Consider the following 21,157-nt stretch of genomic DNA (forward strand, 5'->3'; position numbering starts at 1 on the left):
GCCACCTGTCCTTATCCTAACCTTCTGATAGCCCTTCAAATGGTCACAAGTCTTCTCCAAAGGAGGACACTGACCTGCTTGTTCTGCTAATGTGTGCATGTGGTACCAGTTGCTCTGCCATTGAGACCTTGTCCCATTTTCCACATAATTTAAAAAGGCTGCATTTTGTGCGTGTTGTTTCCTAAACAAACGAAGATGGGAAGGTAGACTCTCTTTTAAAAAGTACTAGGGATGTAGTGAGACCAGAGGGACATCGCCCAGCTGTGAGTCATGAAGGCCGCTCCCTGCAAGGCCCTTTCCACCTGGCCTAGGGGGCAGGGCCCACACTCACCTGGCTCTACCAAAGTGGTTCCTGGGGAGACCAGAGGGACATTGCTATGCCTGACAACAAACCTTAACTATTGGATTCTTTTGTCCCATCTTTTGGTGCCTGCCAAACAGCCATGTCTTATACTCTTTATAAGAGTATATACTCTTGTTAATTATGCTGTTTTAAATGTGCACTTTATATTTGATTTCACTTAAGCAATATTTTTTCTTTTGAAATGTTTGGAGTTTCTTTGGTAGACTTTGTTTGTCTTAAATATGTGCTCTGCAGTTGACCTCCTTTGTAATGTTTTATTTTGAAATCTTTAATATTGTAGTTTTCAGTTAATTATGTTGCTTTCGCGGTATACTCTATATTTGACTTTCTTCAGATTGTTTTCTTGAGGTTTTAATATTCTGTAAACCGCTTTGAGATTTTCCTTAAAAATATAAAGTATAGAAATAAAATAAAATAAATACATACATTAGTGGCAGTGAGGGCAGGTACATAGACAATAGCAATATCTGGACAGGGAAGGATAGTCTGGCTGTGACAGGTTGTGTTTTGCTAATTTCAAGACTTGATTATTGCAATGTACTCTATTTTAAGGTTGTCTGGAACCTCCTCCGGTGCACAATACTGCAGCTATATTTGTCAATAGGGACAGACTCCTGCCAGCACTTAACTCCAGTGCTTAAAAAGCTTGCAGTGGCTGCCAATATTACCAGGGCAATTTCATGTATTGTATTAATTTAAAACGTTCACAATATTTTGAGGACAACCCGAGTCCTTATATCACTTCTTAGACATGCTAACTATTCAGTATATAAACGCATGGAGGAAAATAAACATGAAAACTGGGACAGTAGACAGATCATCCCACACTAGGTTTGAATCATGATTTACTTCTGTATTGTTTTCTCTCATGCCCTCTGTTCATATTTGTCTCCATGTCTTCTAGCAATGGATTAAGAGTAATTACAGTGATATCTCTAGTTACAAACTTAATTTGTTCTGGAAGTCCGTTCTTAACCTGAAACTGTTCTTAACTAAAGGTGTGCTTTCGCTAATAGGGCCTCTTGCTGCCGCTGCGCCGCCAGCACACGATTTCCGTTCTCATCCTGGGGCAAAGTTCTCAACTCGAGGTAACTCTTCCAGGTTAGCGGAGTTTGTAACCTGAAGCGTTTGTAACCTGGGGCATCTGTAACTCGAGGTACGACTGTCCACACTATTAAGGTATTATTCTCATTAGCTAGTTTACATGAAGAAAATGTGCCTTTCCCCAAATGATCTGCTACATTTATACGTAAGTATCACCTCAATATAATTCCTGGACTTCTGTAGCATAATTTGTTGTTCTGTCGCTAGATATCCCACCCACCCCCTTTGGTTCATGAAGGAGGGGAGTGTGGGCAAGGTCTATTGTCACTTGTGTCCTGTGAAGAACCCAGCACACTTTTGATATTGAGGACGTGTTAACACGGCAGCATGAGCGCATGAAGTTTGGCATTGTGGGAATGCACACCAGTGGAGAAATCGGCACAGTGAAAATGTTTAGTTACCAAAAAAGAATAACTCTCCATCGATTTGTTGCAATAGGCTTTAAGAACGGGGGCGGCGGTGGAGATCAAGCTTTCAAGTGAAAAGGAACGCATTATTATTACTTCAAGCCACATATGTCAAACAACAATTCTCAGCAAAAAACAAGTTTTATTGGGGGGAAACCCACAATTTAACAAAAAAAAAAAAAAAGCCCCAACACATTTATTTCTTCATTGGGCTAAAAGTTATTGCTCAGTAACACACACTAATTTAGGAGCAGCCAAAGTGATGCCCCTCAGATGTTGTTGGACTTAAACTCCCAGTATGCCCAGTGAGAATGGCCAGTGGTCAGGGATGATGGGAATTGTAAGCCAACTGGAAAGCACCACGCAGGCTACCCGGGATAATTCCTATTAAAAAACTAGAAATCTCATCTTACTGTTCAAAGCCTCTAAATGTGAATCAGAAAACAGTGAGTCAAACCACCCCTTTTTTTTAAAAAAAAGTTACAGCGTAGGTCAGGCTAGTCTTCAGATGCTCAGGGCTGTTCCTATCACAAAAGTATCACAATGAAGGTGAAAATACTTGGGGGGCAGTGGCTTCACATAGTATAAAAGTTGTTTGCCCTGTTGTTTGTGCAACTGTACAGATCCATCTTTGCTTTGTGGCCAGCAAAGACTCTCCATGCAGACAGTCATATATACATTACAGCCATTCAGTTCCAACATGTTCCTGGCAAATAGCATTTGACTGCCAATATACATGAAACTTCCTTCCCTTTGATTCAAAAACTTAAGATTATGAGGACTCTTGAAACAGCTTAACCACAATAAATGCCTTTTCCAAGATACCTGCCCATATATAAACCAACTCCTGCAGGGGCGACACCAACTTCAATGAAATGGCATTAAATATATCCTTTTGGCTACTGGTTGGCACATTTTTACCATTTCGACCACAAAAGCAGTAGAACATTTGTGAGCTTGCTAGTTCTTGGAAATCGATGTATCACACACAACTTTTTATGAAGCTGGGTAGATCGATTTTAATGGCAAACTACGGTATGTGATTAAGATCCTTTTCAGTCTTAAGGATTTTAGAGGGAAAAGGACATTAAGTCATCAACATCATCTCTGAAGTCAAATTGCAAATGAAATATTTAGGACACCTGATACAATTTCCAAGTTGTTTCCAAATGCAAACACAATTATGCACAAAATACTGGGCTTGAAAAGCTTGCAGGCCTGTTTTCCATAATGTACCATGAGTAGATCACATATTTGGTTTGACCCTGCGCTCGTGGGGTTTTCTACTGCTGTAGTTTCCTAAACTTGAGTGCCCACAACTGAAAAAATATATAGCCCACCAAAGTTTAATGATGATTAATAAGGAAGATTGTGGCTTTTAAAGCCAGAAGAGAAGCAACCAATCTTTAAAACAAGGTGATGACATGGTAACTTGCACAGCCATTACAAGCAGCAACTGAACTTAGCAAAATAATAATTGCCAGCACACAATTCTCCACTTTTACATTGTTCAACCTCACTTATTTTAAAGCTTCGTCGCCCAAGTATGAGAAATCAATTAAAAATATATTACTGCAAATGCATAACACACATAAAACACCAAACTATAGTAATAAAAATGGCCCGCATATATTAACAACTTAGCTAACTTATTTTGCGTATGTACATTTTTTTCAGCAATCAGTTGACGCTGTACTGATCTAAAACTACTAACCAATGAAAAAGTTAAGAAACTCAAAAAAACTAGTCTACTTCAAGAGCTCCGGAGCCGATATAATAATCTTTACATACTGAATTGTTCAATACGTGGAGACTTCACAATCCAAGACCCAAAACCATGCTGCTCCAGGTAGGTTTTCAGCAAATATTTCGCTCCTTGGTAGGACTCTGCCATAATCTAAATTTTAAAAGTTCAATTAATAATTTAACAGCGAGGTTAGTATAAGGAAATCCTCACAATGTGTTTTGAAAGTTTGCATACGGCAAGCTTGTTGAAATACACACCCTCCAAAAGGCCTATTTATCTCTAATAAAATCATTATTAATTATCATCCAAAAATCACAGGGCAGTACACAACATAAAAACACAAAATACAATATAAGAAATGAAAACCAATACCCCCCCCGCCACAAACATATTTAAAAAGACATAAATTGCTTAATCTGCCAAAGGACTGGTTACAAGGAAATGTTTTCACTTGGTGCCTAAATAAGTTGACAGGCAAGCCTCCCTGGGGAGAGCACTCTTGCATAACGTAGCTGGGTAGAGAGATGAAAATAATGGCAATATATTTCACATATGGCAACCAATGCGCCCCTTGGGTTTCATATAGTACATGGGTAAAAAGGTAAAGGGGACCCCGACCGGTAGGTCCAGTCGCAGATGACTCTGAGGTTGCAGCGCTCATCTTGCTTTACTGGCCGAGGGAGTAAAGCTTCCGGATCATGTGGCCAGCATGACTAAGCCACTTCTGGAGAACCAGAGCAGCACACGGAAACGCCGTTTACCTTCCCACCGGAGCGGTACCTATTTATCTACTTGCACTGCGTGCTTTTGAACTGTTAGGTTGGAAGCAGGGACCGAGCAACGGGAGCTCACCCCATCCTGGGGATTTGAACTGCCAACCCTCATAGCCTTTTAGCAGCTGTGTGGCTCATTTAGCGGAATTACTGTATTTAGCACTAACTCTGGAAGTTTACACTCAATTATGACCCAACTAAGCCTCCTGTCAGGAGTATACATTCTCCTACCTATGCAAACTGCCTTTAACCCCCAGCCCTTTCTACAGTTCAAAGCTGAAGAGGGCACAAGGATCTATCAGCTACTTTATCATGCTATTCCTATCTTTTAAATACAAGATTAAAGCCAATTTAACACTTTGGTTAAAGCAGGTGGATAGATTACTAAATTTCTTCCCTGTATCATGGTAAACAAATTACTGATATGTTCTTGTTCTAAAATACAATAGAACCACGTATACTACTGAATTACTTTCCAGATTAATGAATACTATTGAACTGTGACCTTTAGATTAACAGCTATTCAAATAACAAGATCTAGGATCTTGTTTCCCCTTGCTAGCGTTAAAACCAAACCAATTCTGAACTCAGTGAATGAACAAAATAGAATTCATGAGATCTGCACTTACAGCAAGTTTCCTTTCATTAAGTCTCACCTTTGCTTCATGGTAGGTGCCCGCTTTAAGTAAATCATCTCTCTTTGATTCTTTAACCACTAAATTGAAACGACTTAACATCGCAGCCTTGCAAAGACGACTTGCCATTGAAATGCCGCTTTTGAATGGTGAACTAGGTATGAAAAATAGTGAGGATAAAGAGCACACTAGTGGTTATTTGTCTGAATTCAACTAGTTACAAAGAGCAAAGTTACTGAAAATCCTTAACAGGTTTAGGGTTACGTGGAAAACTAGAAGCCTCCGTTTCAAAGTTATTTTATAGAATGCATAACCATGATTAAAAGTAAAGGTAAAGGACCCCTGACAGTTAAGTCCAGTCGCGGATGATGCTGGGGTTGTGGCGCTCATCTTGCTTTACAGGCCGAGGGAGCTAACGTTTGTCTGCAGACAGTTCTTCCGGGTCATGTGGCCAGCATAACTAAGCCACTTCTGGCGCAACGGAACACCAAAACCAGAGCAGTGCATGAAAACGCTGTTTACCTTCCCACCAGAGCGGTACCTATTTATCTACTTGCACTTTTTGGTGTGCTTTGGAACTGCTAGATTGACAGGAGCAGGGACCGAGCACATGAGAATAACTTCCCACTTGTTTTGAACAGAGGACGATTAAGCTAAGGTGCTTCTTTCAATTTAATGTACTTTTTGTTATACACACTTACCTTTCTGTGATCTTCCCATTTAGCCCATCTACGACCTCCAACGACAAGTCTCCTTGGGACCAATTCAAACTAAGAGATCTGCGTTCCAAATCTACCTGTACAGCGCAAGCAGCAGATGCCAAGCTAATGCGAGGTTTGTTCACCATGTAGAACATGGGCAGTTTTGAAGTGAGAGCATCGTCTACCCGTTGTTTGATAGCTATTTCCAATCCTCGCGCATCATGGCAGTTCCCATCCCCTAAAAAACATTAAGAACCCCACCAAATATTGAGAGAAGATCAAGGCATGCTTCTAGACTCTGAAGCTTTGCTCTATGGAGATGTACAGTTACCATTTACTCTCTGCTTTAAGCCCCATTCCCATAGAACATTAGTTTTCAGAAGTTAACAAGACATGTAGCACACTAAACGCAGATACTAGGAAACGTCCAGTGTTTTAATGTTTAATATTGACTGAAAGGAGAGACTCAAGTCTAAACACACAAGGTGCATACTGGATGTGCACTAGGAAGTTCACCACATAACACCGGTCTTGAAAGACCTACATTGGCTCCCAGTACGTTTCCGAGCACAATTCAAAGTGTTGGTGCTGACCTTTAAAGCCCTAAACGGCCTCGGTCCAGTATACCTGAAGGAGCGTCTCCACCCCCATCGTTTTCCCTGGATGCTGAGGTCCAGCGCCGAGGGCCTTCTGGCGGTTCCCTCATTGCGAGAAGCAAAGCTACAGGGAACCAGGCAGAGGGCCTTCTCGGTAGTGGCGCCCGCCCTGTGGAACGCCCTCCCATCAGATGTCAAAGAGATAAACAACTACCTGACATTCAGAAGACATCTTAAGGCAGCTCTGTTCAGGGAAGTTTTTAACGCGTGACATCTTAGTGTATTTTTGGTCTTTGTGGAAGCTGCCCAGAGTGGCTGGGGAAACCCAGCCAGATGGGCGGGGTACAAATAATTATAATATTATTATTATTACACCAAGTGCAGCTTTCTACCCTGTGCATAAGTGTTCACAAACATGGAACTCTCTCTCAAACATTACTGGTGTTCACAATCAGAAATGGCAGAGAGGTGATCTTTTCATGCAAAGGGTACAGAATAAAAGTACAAACACCATGCACGTGTAGCATACTGATGAACTGATTTCATGTTAATTGGCCCAGAGATTGGATAGACTTGGCTTTCAACCTGTAAATCAAATTTTTTCAAAACTATGTTTTAATATCTCGAGCTACGGTTCCCACCAGGGCTATGGGAACTGTAAGCCATGACATCTGGAGGGCACTAGGTTGTGAAAGGCTTTTAAAATTCGTTTTATAGTTTAGTACTGGATTTTGTAAGCTGGTTAAGCACTTTGAATAGAAAAAAGATAAGACATTTATCAAACTTAAAGCTAAATTTCATGTTACTGTATGTTTCAGAAGCTGTTCTGTTTTGGGGGCCGCTTAACAACCCAACAGACAAGCGTGAAAGTATGTGATTTGTTATGATGCATTTTAACAGTATTTAATAAGCAGAAGTCACTCACTTACCAACAATGATCCTGTTAACATAAACGGGCTGAATGAAGTGACTTAGCAAGGCTCCCTGAACACCCAGTACTTCCCATCTTGTCAGTTTGTCACTAGCAGACATGCTGCTTATTCTGGAAATTTCAGCAGGGCAGTAGACCGTGAGATAAACCTTGCCTTCAACGGCGACATGAAGGCACAGTTCCTCATCAGCTTCAAATGCAGATGCAGAATTGGGACTGAGGCGTCTATAATTAAGTATATAGCACAATAATTAAGATATAGCAGCTTCCCCAGTCATAGCAAATTAGAAGTCAGCCTCTAAGTGGATGCCTTTATACCAGGGCTTTTTTTTCAGCCAGAACTTGCCAGAACACAGTTTTAGCCCCTCTCAGCACTAAAGGTATCTGCCAAGGCTCCTTTTGTGCTAGGTCAACAGCTCAAAGAACTATGGTATATTTAGCTAATAGGGAGCTATCAGCAGTATGTGATTTCCTTCCAACTAACCTTTTCCTATCACCCTGGCAAGCAATAGCATGCTAATACATGGAAATACACATAGCAGGACAGACTCCACATTCATAAGTGTTGTCACAATCACAATATCAATTATTTCTTTCAAGAGGACCCCTTCTCAACCACTAGGAAGCTATGCCAACAAGGGGGATCTTTTAAGGCTTGGATTCTGCAACAGCTAGTCTTCATCCTTCAATATAAACAGAGCCAGTTTGGGAAGGCAGGGAGCTCCTTTCCAAGATGAAAACAGGTGGTGCCCAACAAAAAGTGCCCTCTATTCCTGTGGAATAACTGGTTCACAGCCCAGAAAAACCTACTGTAAATGGGTAGAAGTCTGCATACATACATACAAAAGCAAAACATGTTTGATAATAATTGGCTAATTGCATATGAGTTAATTTGTCAAAGAGAGATCTATCCCTTCAGTTGTGAACAAAGCACTGTAAATTTGCACTAACTCAGTGCTGGGGGGAAATCAAAAGATATGTTCGAAGCCGTGAAAACAAAATTATCAGCTATCTGTATGAACTGGGCTACACTTAAATATGATTTTGCATCACTGCTACGTTACTCTCCCTTTTTCTTTTCAGTAGGTTGGCCTTCCATAATCGTAACTGCAAACCTCTGTGATAATGTGTTACAAATCACACTAATCAATATTACTTTCTTGTACAGCAAATACAATGTAAAACCATCTTAATGAGAAAAATGCATCTGCATGAATTAAACTTTATAATGTTGGAATGTCTAATACTTACAGCCTGGACTTAATTTGAGCAGATCCTTTTGGTAACTGATTCATGTAGAGAAATATGCTTACGTTTGGTTTTAGCGCAAGCAAGTTTGAAGATGGCTCAATGCAAAATATGGATTTATCCATCATGGCAGCATTTTTACTGTAGTAGAGCAAAAGCTGTCTATAAAAATACCTTGAAAGAAGCATAAGCATTTTCAGATACAACACAGGATGCATTTAAAATCTGTATTTGAGAAACCAGGATGAAAACAAAACTTTTGGTGTCAAATTACTTTTAGAGTCAAATTACACATTCCCAAGAATTAGCAGGCCCGGGGCGGGAGTCCCCAGTTGGCTGGGAGGCCCAGGGCATTCTTGGCATGACAGTTTAAGTGTGGTAGACCCCTCATATGGGTCCCTGACCAGCTTAGCCCTCCAAGGCATGGTACAAGTGTACCCGGCAGCAGTTTTAATTTGAGAAACAGCAGCAGTGTTATTATTATTTTTTACCTAAGAAGAGAGCGTCTTGCAGTAACAACGGCATGAGAGTCATGCAATATTCTCCCATCTGGATGACCACATTGACTATAGTTGAATTCACCTGTTCCGATAGCGACCACCTCATGCTGTCGAACTAAAAACAAACAAACAAAACATTTGAGAAATTTAGTTGCCCATTTGGGAATTCAGCTTTCTTTTTATTCAATGATATTTTCAGAGATACTCCCTAGAACAGGGGTGCAGAACTGAATTTGAACGAAGGACTGGAGCCACAAGCTGTCAGCTCCCTGTAGGCCAGTTTGACAGGCCTATCCATCACCTAACATCGTATGTAAGATGCAAGCGAGGCAATACAGTGAACCTAATCTGTTCTGGAAGTCCGTTCTTAAACCAAAGCGTTCTTAAGCCAAGGTGTGCTTTCCCATAGCAGCGGAGGACTCAATTTACAAATGGCACACACTCAAAAAGAAGCGGAACATGTTCTGCTCCCAAGGCAAAGTTCACAAACCAAAACACCTACCTCCGGGTTTGCGGTGTTCTTAATCCAAGTTGTTCATAAACTAAGCTGTTCTTAAACCAAGGTACCACTGTATGTGCCAAATTCCTAAGCGACAGCACCTCTCAATATTTCCTTTTGAATTTGACGCTAGATCCTCACCAGTCCCATGCCTAATTTTCAGTGATGAACGAGTGAGCATGGTTTGAGCCAAACCACATCACTGGGGGGGGGGGGGGAATAGGGTGGCTTTATGGGGACCAGAAGTTGCCATTGCAATTTCACCAACAACACCACGTTTATGCTTACCTCTTTCAATTATGAAAGCAGCCAGCGAACTGCTACAACTCTGGTACTCTGGATATTTAGCAGTCAAGCTGTTGAATGTTTCCCTGACAGCTTGAGAAATTTTTTCATACGCAAGATGCAGCCCTTCTAGTAAAGTTATAAAGAAAAAGCAAAGCATCAAAACCAACTGTTTAGAAATATTGGAGATCATCACTAAAGGGGAAAAAACAGCGTGCATGAATGTTTATTCTCTTTGGTATAAGGAGGAAGTGTGGAATGGTAAATCCTTTTCTTGGGAGTCCACAGAGAGTACTTCAAGTAATGATCTGCTTTCTTAAGAATATACAAGTAGTACACAAGCAAGCATATCTTTACACAACAGCTCTTCCACGCCATTCACTAGATTATGTAGCCTACTGCATCTCTGGTTATATCACCAATAATTGTTGTTTTTAGTTGACCAAAAACAAAGCAAAAACGAAAAAACCGGAGCGATAGCTAACTTGAGATGCCACAGCAAAGTTCCATCTTTATAAGCTTAACAATTCTACACTTTATACAGCGATCACTAAACCAACACCTGCAGATGTTAAGGCACCAATGAAGGTCTTACTTGGCATCCCAAGCGCTGGGTTAGTGGCTCACCTGTAAACTGTGCTATGGAAAAAGCAGTTTATTTGGTGATAAAAAATGAACATGCACAACCATACATTTGATAGAAAAACAGAAAATGCCGACCATAAGGAAGCTTTGAAATGTAGCCTGCTTCAGCTGTTCTTTGAGGTTCAGTTACGGTTGTAGTTTCTGAAAGATTCCTGGGAGGACCTGCAAAGATACCAAATTGGAAAAAATGAGAAGATAACAACCTAACATGTTACTTAAAAGAAATATATGCTCCTTTAACCAATATATGCCACAAACCAACACAACTGGTCTCTGGAATAGTCAAAGTACCTCACACATCAACTGTCTGCAATACAACTAGACCACGTGGCGCCAAAACTTTGGAATATTCCGACACACATCATAGACACTATGAAGATTCAAAAAATGGCAGAAACGGCGGCAAGAAGATACAGTATTATCTACCACTCTTTTCAGTATCCCCAGCGCTAGGGCCCCAATACAGAATAAAAGATTGGGTTAGTATAAGATAGTGTTGATCCCCCACCCTTGAACCTGACAGTGAAGAGAAAAACATCATAGTAGCAAAAGTACCTGGATTTTCTAGAGGCTTTGGTTCTGTCTCATCTAACTGCAGTAATTCATCAAGAGCAAGTTTTGCGGCATTGGATTTTGATTCCTTCTTGTTTTGCCCCAATCCAGTCTTATACTGAATGCCATCAACCACAGCACAAAATGCAAAGTATGATCCCAAGAGATTACCTTAAAAAGTGCCACAGGAAATCTTTTTTTAGATAAATGCAATTGTTAAAGTTTTATATTATTATAATTTATGAATATTGCATTTCACCAAATTTGAATTCCGTTGTATCTAATAGCTCAATATTGGTAGAAAACCAACCATTCCAGGGATATGCAGACAGCGCTGCTCTTTCCTAGTCTTCATTCTCCAGCCAAACCAAGACGTAGCTATCATATCATTGTGACACCTAACTTCAAGTATGACAGAAATTTGAATATCGTTTTCATTTCCAATTTAAATTGGGTTCCTAATCAGTTATTTGGGACTGTCAAATGACAGAAACTTCTTCTAGATAAGTGTTTTAGATGGAGTTACTGATTTCATCAATTCCCAGAATTATGACTTATGCTTTGCATTTCTAGAGCAGGGAATGAGGATACCAAGTTGCAACCAAGCAACGGCAAGTGACCTCTCCAACAATGGCGGTAGCACAGGAAAGACTGCAAAATATCTAAATGGCAACCAAGGAATAGTATGTCATGGGTCGATTTTAATCAAGTTGTGCAGCCATTGAAATAACAGAGGGACCAAACTAATATTATATGGCAGCTTTGAATGCCACCTATTAAACAGCACCTGTAATGTTCCAGTACTAGAATATAGTGGATTCCCAAGAAAGTGATTTTATTTAATATATATATATATTTACCTGTTGCTACTGTTTCCTTTAATTCAAGCTGTACGCGCTGCATTTGTGCAAACTGATGCAAAGCAGACACTGGGTTTATATCCCCTCGTTTATATTTTGTGACAAATTCCTTCGGAATTTTCTTGGGAGGAAGTGAAGTGATCGGAACAATGGGTCCTGCTTTGGAATATAGGCAGTCAGGAACTTGACCTAAAATGCATTAGTTGATAATAGCATAAGTCAAAATATTTGCTTGGCAGCTTTTGTCAGTTCATTTTTGGCTATTCAGAAAGTGCTTCTTCACCTTATCAAAAGCATTGTGATATTTTTCAACTTTTTAAAAGCTATTTTTATTTTCAGGGTTGTTACTTTATGAAGTTTTTATATATGACATTTATGTGGTATTTCTCCCAATAAACAAGGTAATTAGAGTCAATCAGGTGGAGTGCGATTGAACTGTAGACTGCTTGCACATAAAGCCTATTATGGATACTGGGGAGTTCTTGGGATATTTCCACATATAATTAAGGGACTTCAGGCACTTTAAAGACAAACATTTAAAAAGAAAGACACAAATGTGGGACTGTTTAAGAACTGTGAACACAATCCCATAGCAATGCATCTAGATTCCTTGTCTCAATAGGGGTTTTAATTATTAAAGCAAAAACAGATATTACAACCAATAAAACATGATGAACTATTGAGATATTAACTGGAAGATCTTTGAACAAGTAGCTTTAAGATAAGCAAAAGCAATGTTCTCTCCATACATTATTTTTTTTTTGAGTCTCCAAAAATTCTGATTTCACAGGTATGTGGTCTTAAGAGGTATAAACTCACACAACATTCAGATGGCCAATGAGTATCTTTTGTTTTGGCCAGACCGGTGAAGAAACCTTGCTGTTAAAAGCAAAAACGATTCTGGAGAACAAAAACAAATAGCAGCAGCAGAAATTTGGAAGAGCACAGGTCAGGTTAAGACCAGCCGAGTTAAGTTTAAAATGCTAATTTGGCTGCGATCACATCAGACATAGGAAATAGCCTTATTTGAAACACATTTGAAACACTTATGCCACTTTAATAATCATGGCTCACCCGGCCTACCCGAAGTGTGGAAATGGTAGTTGTTAAGGGTACTGGAAACTGTAGCTCTGAGTGCAAAACTACGGTTTGTAGGATTCCTCGAGCAAAGCCATGGCAGTTAAAACAGAATTAAAAGGGCTCTAAAATATGTCGTGCGGATGTGACCTAACTCAGATCAGCCTCGGACAGCATGGCAACATCTGGAGAAGCCAGGGCACACCACCCCCAGATATTTTGGCCAGCATTTGGCCACAAAGAGAGGGAGGGGGGGGGACACTGGGTTAGAAATTATTCAAGAAAACTGCCAGAAACTGCCTTTTCCTCCAGACAGAAGCAAAATCCTCCAGATATTCCCAACAGGAAAAAGCCTTCCAAGACCATCAGCCAAAAACGACTGTTTACAAAAACCAACACCATACGATTACCTGAGATGTTGGTCACCTTGGAAGCCAAGGTGGAAATGTTAGACGTTTCTGCCGGTAAAAACATGGCTTTGGCGCTCTCTGCCTGCGGAAACAAGGGAGCCGAGGCCTGCAGAGAAGGTTGGGGCGGCGGCTGGGCGGGCAGGTTCTTCTTCAGCATTTGGGCAAAGCTGGGCACTCGGGACGCCTGGGGCCAGTCGCTCGCCATCTTGCCCCAACCTGGAAACAAAAGCAGGGGTTATTGTCAGAGATTCAGGACTGCTGGGGCGTGTGGGCCCAGTCTTAGGGACACCTGCCCGTTCCTAGTAACACAATAAGGAGGAGGGGGAAAAGCAACCCAAACGCCGCTGACTTGACCAGACCTTCCTCAGAAAAGGATTTAAACCGACAACAAAGGTCAAACACACAATCCTTCCACAGACAAGATGGCGCAGCGATGCACCAGGCCTGTAGGCCTCCCTTCCGGAGCCACGGAATGACGCCACCTTGGCCCAACGGAACGCAGCATCCTTCAGGCCAAACCAACCAATTCCAACAGAAGCCGGGCGCGCTGGCTGCAAAGAGGGGCATGGCTGCTCAAGCTCTCGAAGCGCTTTTTGCGGTTCCACAACAACCGCCCGAGGGAGAACGCCCTTGCGCCAGGGTGCGCCACTCGCATGGCCCCACGCGTAACACAGGCGGCTTGCTTCCTTGGTCTCTCTCCCCCTACATCCACCATCGTCCTAACGGCTCCTGCGGCACCACAAATACTCAATGGTCACTGGCGCCCCTGAAGTGTGTGTGTGTGTGGGGGTGTCTGGGGACATTTATTTATTATTTCTTTAATTATTTACATCTATATACAGTGGACGCTCGGGTGGCGAACGTGATCCATGCGGGATGCATGTTCGCAACCCGCAGCGGCGCGTCTGTGCACGTGCGGGTTGCAATTCGGTGCTTCTGCACATGCGCAAAGCGCAAATTAGCACTTCTGTGCATGCGCCAAAACCTGGAAGTAACCCGTTCCGGTACTTCCGGGTTTCAGAGGTCCGTAACCTGAAAAAACGCAACCTGAAGTGTCTGTATGACTGTACCACTTTTTTCTTCCAACGGTCTCAAGGTGGGGTGCAGTGGCCAGATTTACGTATAAGCTAGACAAGCGATAGCTTAGGGCCCCACTCTCTTTGGGGCCCAAAAAAAAATTTAAAGGAAAAAAACCTGGAGGTACATTTCCCAAATATATGATAACAAACAAGTAAAACAAAACCTACATACAGCAACAATAAATTGTGTTGTGTGGGCTCCTGTGATGTAAGTAATGGGCCCCACCTGCTAGCCTGCTCCCTAAAATATCACTGGTTTGCTCATTTCTATATATAGGGTGCCTACAGTCTGCATAGACTGGTCCATAAATTACCATATAGCATATATGCAACACAACAAACAGCAGCAATTTGTTGTTGACATAGGACAGCTGGACATATAAAGGGCCCCATTGCCTTCAGTAGCTCAGGGCCTCATCAAACCTAAATCTGGCCCTAGTGGGGTGTATGGTTCTCCTGCCCCTGCCCCCAGCCTGTGAAGTGGGTTAGGCCCAAGGTGGCCCCGGGAGGTACAAGGCAGAGTGGGGATTTGAACCGTGCTCTCCCAGGCCCTAGTCAAATACTTTAATAATTGCACCACACTGGCTAGGCTCTCTGCAACCCCTTACAGCCCCCTAACAGATTGTGGGCTGGCAAGAGTTTTATTGGGCCTGGGAGGGTTCATGTCTAGCTTGACTAGAGTGCTTTAAAATGAAAAAAAGGCAGCCTTCCTTAGGGTTAGCGTGTCTTCTGAACTCATTTAGCCCTCTCCAAGGGAGGAGATGCACAGCAACATGCTGGGGAGGTGCAAAGTCTGTTGGGGGGCGGGGACCTGAATAGTGGCATGTGGTGAGTTTTTTTTCATAGAGGAAGAGTTATGTAGAGTTGGAAGGGGACCCCCAAGGACATCTAGTCCAACCCCCTGCAAGGCAAGAATATCAGCATATGTTCACCCTAGTCTTAATCACTCTCTCGCTCTCGCACACTTGATTCTGTTATGTATGCGTCCTCTATATTATTCTATTTTCTTGAAATCAATAAAAAATATTTTTGAAAAGATCTGTCAGTTAACACACATCCGGCGGAGATTTTTAAAAATACATGGGAAGTGCCTTTAAAAAAAATCCAAAACACCTGGCTTGGGTGGTTTATGGGACTTTTAAACAAAACATTTTAAAGAAAACTTGGCATCATATCTGAATTAAAAAGAAGGGGGATGAATTCCAGAAACTTGGAAAGACTCAAGGTTAGTAATGGTACCAAAAACTGGCAAAGATCCTGTTATTAGACTCATACCATTCAACTGCATTAATCAAGATTCAAAAATATTTTCATGCAGACAGATTAGCAGAATTAACGCTTCAGCTGGTTGGCAAAAATCAGGTGGGCTTTGTAAGAGGGAGGATTTAAATACTTTAATGTTTTTTTATTTCAGAAAAAGAACTGGCAAATAAGCTTAAATCCATCACTGGATTTCACAATGCATTCCACAATCAGATTTTTTTCCTTTCTTCTCTTAAAACAAATGAGGTTCAATTCCAAATTCGTTCAACTTCTACGTAATTTACAGAAAGGCAGTAAGGCTATAATCAGAAATCATGGTTGGGATAGACACACAAAACAGAGGGGCCTTTTCTTGCCCCTACTTTTTGGAACTTTTGACGATAAGTAGAGACCTTGGCTATAAAAATTAAAACTATTTTTAATTTGCAAATTTAGTAACAAAAGGGGAAAAGGAAAAAGAAATATGGCAAAATAGTAATGAAAAACACCCATCATATATAAAAAAAATAGAGACAAACCACTTTTGGAGGGTGTCATAATACATGATACAACACACAAGTTAAACTTATCTGCAGATGATATAGCCTTTATGCTTTTCGGTGGATGAGTGGGACTTCCCAATTTGGTACTACCATGCATCCAAATTAGCTCTAATAAACAGAATGTACACATCTGAGACGCAAATGGCATTGGAACATCTCTACAGGAAATCTCAAACCAAAACAATACATCTCTTATTCACTAAAGCAGTATTAAAAATTTGGGTCAGACTCCTCAGTTAGCTTTCTCTCCACTGACATCAATCCTTCAAAATGAATCTGTGCTCTAATAATCATGCTCTATTATTATCACAGGGGACGCAGGTGGCGCTGTGGGTTAAAGCCTCAGCGCCTAGGACTTGCCGATTGAAAGGTCGGCGGTTCGAATCCCTGCGGCGGGGTGCGCTCCCGCTGCTCGGTCCCAGCGCCTGCCAACCTAGCAGTTCGAAAGCACCTCCGGGTGCAAGTAGATAAATAGGGACCGCTTACCAGTGGGAAGGTAAACGGCGTTTCCGTGTGCAGCTCTGGCTCGCCAGATGCAGCTTTGTCACGCTGGCCACGTGACCCGGAAGTGTCTCCGGACAGCGCTGGCCCCTGGCCTCTTAAGTGAGATGGGCGCACAACCCCAGAGTCTGTCAAGACTGGCCCGTACGGGCAGGGGTACCTTTACCTTTTTTATTATTATCACTACATTTATTTTAATACACCTCTCTACTTTCTTTTTGTGCCTTGTATTCACATTTTACAAATTACATTTTGCTCCCCACTTACATTCAACTTTTCATTACACACCCCCTTCAAAAAAAACACCAAACCCCAGCAATGATAAGACAGCACTAAGGTCTCTGAACCACGTAACAATACAAAAGCATTTCTCTGAGTTTCTTTTTAAAGCATTTATGCTTTCCAGCCCATCCCAGAGGTTCTGAAAATATTGACTTGATTACAGAGCCATGGCAGCGACAGAAACTAAGGCTACAAAGATGACAGTGTTGTTTTTATTATTAAATTCATTACCTTCCCAACAGCAGGTTCCGGGGCAAGCTAAAACCATTTGAAATTCCTAATTAAACACAGCTAAAACAGATTAGTCACAGGAATAGGGAGGGTCCTGAAGACACACTACACAGGTGATAATCATCAGAGTAAAGTAGTGGGCCTTCAACATTTGCCAAAAGCCTAGTCAATGTGCAGACACAGAATCTCAAGAGTTGTGGAGCTGGCAGGGACCTCAAGGATCATCTAGTCCGACCCCCTGCAATGCAGAAATCTTGCTCACAGTCACCCCTGGGTGGGCTCGAACCCCCAACCTTCTGGTTAACAGCAAGATACACTGACCTACTGCAGGGAGGAAATTCCATAACTTTGGAGCTGCAGAAAAGAATGCCCCCCCCCCTCACCCAGGCCACCACATTGCTAGTATCTGATCTTCCCTCTACTATTTATGTGCAGTTATTTTGATGCTCTGTACCTTTTAGTACCTAAATAAAAGTACTTTTTAAAAAGGCAACAAGAGGCAAAGCACATTTCTGGTTGGGCAGGCCTCCTGCCACATTTCTAAGAGAAATGGCGGCATATATGCACATTAACCTTTCCACCCTCAATTTACTTCCTTTTAAGTAAAACCATTTTTCTAATAAAAAAAGGTTTGTATTTTATATATCAAGCATTACTCAACCAAATTCCAAACGGCATTAATGAAGAGAAGGCTTTTTTTTTTAAAAAAAAAAGTGTCCCTACACAAACATTTCATGTTCAAATTAAACATAAAAAACACTGGCAAAATTTATCTAGAAAACCTACTGAAAGCAGAGACCTAGCAGTCTGTAAGTAAGTGAGGAAGAACAAGTGAGCAGCTGAGCCCCCGAGTACAATTACAAGACCCAAAACATGCTTTTGCATATCAAAGGCAACTGCTGACACGTGGAAATAGCTAGCTTGCAACTCCTCCTCACCTACACGTAACTCCCAACCAAGCCCGTCTCAATCTGGGCTCCCTGCAAACAGAGCAGGGGAGGAAAAGCAACAGACCAAACCAACTGAAAGGAAAAAAGGGGTGACAGGGAGAGTTCATTCCCCCATTTCCTATTATTTAAAGTCCATTTTTCTTTTATTACCATAACATTTCTCCAGCATTTAAAAACACCTCTGACCTATTCTTCATACTGTATAATATGTTTAGTATATCCTACAGACGGAGTATTAATAAAAGGTTTCTCCCCCTGCTGTAGAAAAGATGGTTTGTGCAAGACCTCATTGATGAAGGGGTGTGGTGCAAGAAGATTACATGGGGTCTACTAAGGAGGGGTTTAGGGCTGCGATTAAACCATTTATTTTTGTATGATAAGAATAAGAATGAATTTTATTATTTATACCCTGCTAACCTGGCTGGGTTTCCCCAGCCAATCTGGTCGGCTTACCGAATATATAAAACATAATAAATAAACATTAAAAACATCCCTAAGCAGGGCTGCCTTCAGATGTCTTCTAAAAGTTGTATAGTTGTTTATTTCCTTCACATCTGAAGGGAGGGTGCTCCACAGGTGGGCGCCACTACCAAGAAGGCCCTCTGCCTGGTTCCCTGTAACTTCACTTCTTGCAGTGAGGGAACAGCCAGAAGGCCCTCGGAGGTGGACCTCAGTGTCTGTGCAGAACGATGGAGGTGGAGATGCTCCTTCAGGTATACTGGGCTGAGGCCATTTAGGATTTTAAAGGTCAGCACCAACACTTTGAATTGTGCTCGCAAATGCACTGGGAGCCAGTGAAGATCTTTTAGGACCAGTGTTGTTTGGTCCTGGTGGCCACTCCCGGTCATCAGTCTAGTTGCCACATTCTGGATTTGTTGTAGTTTCTGGGTCACCTTCAAAGGTAGCCCCACATAGATGCAGTAATCCAAGCGGGAGATAACTAAAGTATGCACCACTCTGGTGAGACAGTCTGCAGGCAGGTAGGGTCTCAGCCTGTGTACCAGGTGGAGCTGGTAGACAGCTGCCCTGGACACAGAATTGACCTGTGCCTCCATGGACAGCTGTGAGTCCAAAATGACTCCCAAGCTGTGCACCTGCTCCTTTAGGGGCACAGTTATTCCATTCAGGACCAGGGAGTCCCCCACACCTGCCCACCCCCTGTCCCCCCAAAACAGTACTTCTGTCCTGTCAGGATTCAACCTCAATCTGTTAGCCGCCATCCATCCTCCAACCGCCTCTAGACATTCACACAGGACCTTCAATGCCTTCACTGGTTCCAGTTTGAAGCAGAGGTAGAGCTGGGTATCATCTGCATACTGGTGAACACCCATTGTTTTTACCAATGCACAAGGAAATGGGCAGGAAAGCATACCCTTCAACGTCTAACCCAGGGCTTCCCAAACATGGGTGTCTAGCTGTTTTGGACTACAACTCCCATCATCCCTAGCTGGGAAGACTGGTGGTCAAGGATGATGGGATTTGTAGTCTGAAAAAACAACAACTGGAGACCCAAGTTTAACAAAGACTAGTCTAGAGTATCCAAAGCTGCAGAGAGATCGAGAAGCAGAGTTGCACTCCCCCTGTCCTGCTGTCAAAAAAAATGAAATAAGTGATACACTCATTAAAACTATAGTACTACTTCTTGGCAGAGGGTTGGAGACCCAAGTTTGAGAAACTCTATTCTGACCTAAAGGGACACGGGTGGCACTGTGGCTTAAACCACAGAGCCTAGGACTTGCCGATCAGAAGGTCAGCGGTTCTAATCCCCTCGACGGGGTGAGCTCCTGTTGCTCGGTCCCTGCTTCTGCCAACCTAAAGCACCTCAAAGTGCAAGTAGATAAATAGGTACCACTCCAATGGGAAGGTAAACGGCGTTTCCGTCATGCTGGCTTAGTCATGCTGGCCACATGACTCGGAAGCTGTACGCCGGTTCCCTCGGCCAATAAAGCGAGATGAGTGCCGCAACCCCAGAGTCAGCCACGACTGTACCTAATGGTCAGGGGTCCCTTTACCTTTTATTCTGGCCTAAATCCAGGGCACCCCACCTGTCACCCCCTGCACATCGCCACCACTGCCACCTCCCCACCTCCAACTGCCTGACCTTTGCCAGCAGCTAGGATCTCTCTCTACTTCCTCTGCCACAGCTGTGGTGAGGCCACTGCTGCAAAGTCTGCTGCCGCTGCGATGCCCGGTAAGGCCTACCACTTCTGGAAGACCCTGCCACCATTGCTAGGCCTGCTGCCACCACTGCTACAAGGCCCTGTAATGTCTGCTGCTGCCGCAAGGCTCAGAAAACCCCGCAATGAGGGCTGCTGAATGAAGCCTTTCCTCTGCAAGGTTTTCTCTTTCCCCACTCCCTTCTGCTTTCCCATCTACAGAGGACCCCATATGCAGACGGGCAGTTCTAACTGCAAAAAGAGCCTGCGAAGAACATCATGCCCACCCCCACAGTGCTACTGTGATCAGTTTTGCCCCTCTCCCAGCTGCATTTGCCCTTGCAATTCTTCAAAGGTTTATTGCTTTTATTTGTGGAGTGCTATGATGGTGGGAAAGGGACGTGGGTGGTGCTGTGGGTTAAACCACTGAGCCTAGGACTTGCCGATCAGAAGGTCGGCGGTTCGAATCCCCGCGACTGGGTGAGCTCCCGTTGCTCGGTCCCTGCTCCTGCCAACCTAGCAGTTCGAAAGCACCTCAAAGTGCAAGTAGATAAATAGGTACCGCTCCAGCGGGAAGGTAAACGGTGTTTCCGTGCGCTGCTCTGGTTCGCCAGAAGCAGCTTAGTCATGCTGGCCACATGACCCTGAAGCTGTCTACGGACAAACACCGGCTCCCTCAGCCAGTAAAGCCAATGAGTGCCGCAACCCCAGAGTCATCCGTGACTGGACCTAATGGTCAGGGGTCCCTTTCCCTTTACCTTTATGATGTAGGGAAAGGTTACTCAAAGCAACTTACAAGTTTTAAATGAAACTTAATAA

At 42.7% G+C, this 21,157-nt stretch overlaps 1 protein-coding gene across 3 annotated transcripts; it reads right to left on the reverse strand.

The window, feature by feature from the left end:
* Positions 1 to 1,997: 1,997 nt before the first annotated feature.
* ADAD1 (adenosine deaminase domain containing 1) lies at positions 1,998 to 18,226 on the reverse strand. 3 transcript variants are annotated; one of them, XM_083718966.1, is made up of 12 exons: positions 18,171 to 18,226; positions 13,335 to 13,550; positions 11,848 to 12,036; positions 10,991 to 11,158; positions 10,511 to 10,597; positions 9,794 to 9,919; positions 8,998 to 9,121; positions 8,510 to 8,680; positions 7,257 to 7,483; positions 5,732 to 5,969; positions 5,052 to 5,184; positions 1,998 to 3,772 (listed from the first exon to the last, which is right to left on the reverse strand). In XM_083718966.1, exons 2-12 carry the CDS (start codon positions 13,537 to 13,539, stop codon positions 3,659 to 3,661), a joined length of 1,782 nt encoding a protein of 593 aa, XP_083575092.1. In that variant the 5' UTR covers positions 13,540 to 13,550; positions 18,171 to 18,226; the 3' UTR covers positions 1,998 to 3,658. The 3 variants fall into 3 exon arrangements, with proteins under 3 accessions (XP_083575092.1, XP_083575091.1, XP_083575093.1); XM_083718965.1 differs by lacking the exon at positions 18,171 to 18,226 and adding an exon at positions 13,694 to 14,017; XM_083718967.1 differs by lacking the exon at positions 18,171 to 18,226 and adding an exon at positions 13,684 to 13,810.
* Between the last annotated feature and the right edge of the window lie 2,931 nt (positions 18,227 to 21,157).

The sequence above is a fragment of the Podarcis gaigeae genome (genome assembly GCF_964106915.1).
Source record: "Podarcis gaigeae genome assembly, chromosome: 17".
Classification (NCBI taxonomy): domain Eukaryota; kingdom Metazoa; phylum Chordata; class Lepidosauria; order Squamata; family Lacertidae; genus Podarcis; species Podarcis gaigeae.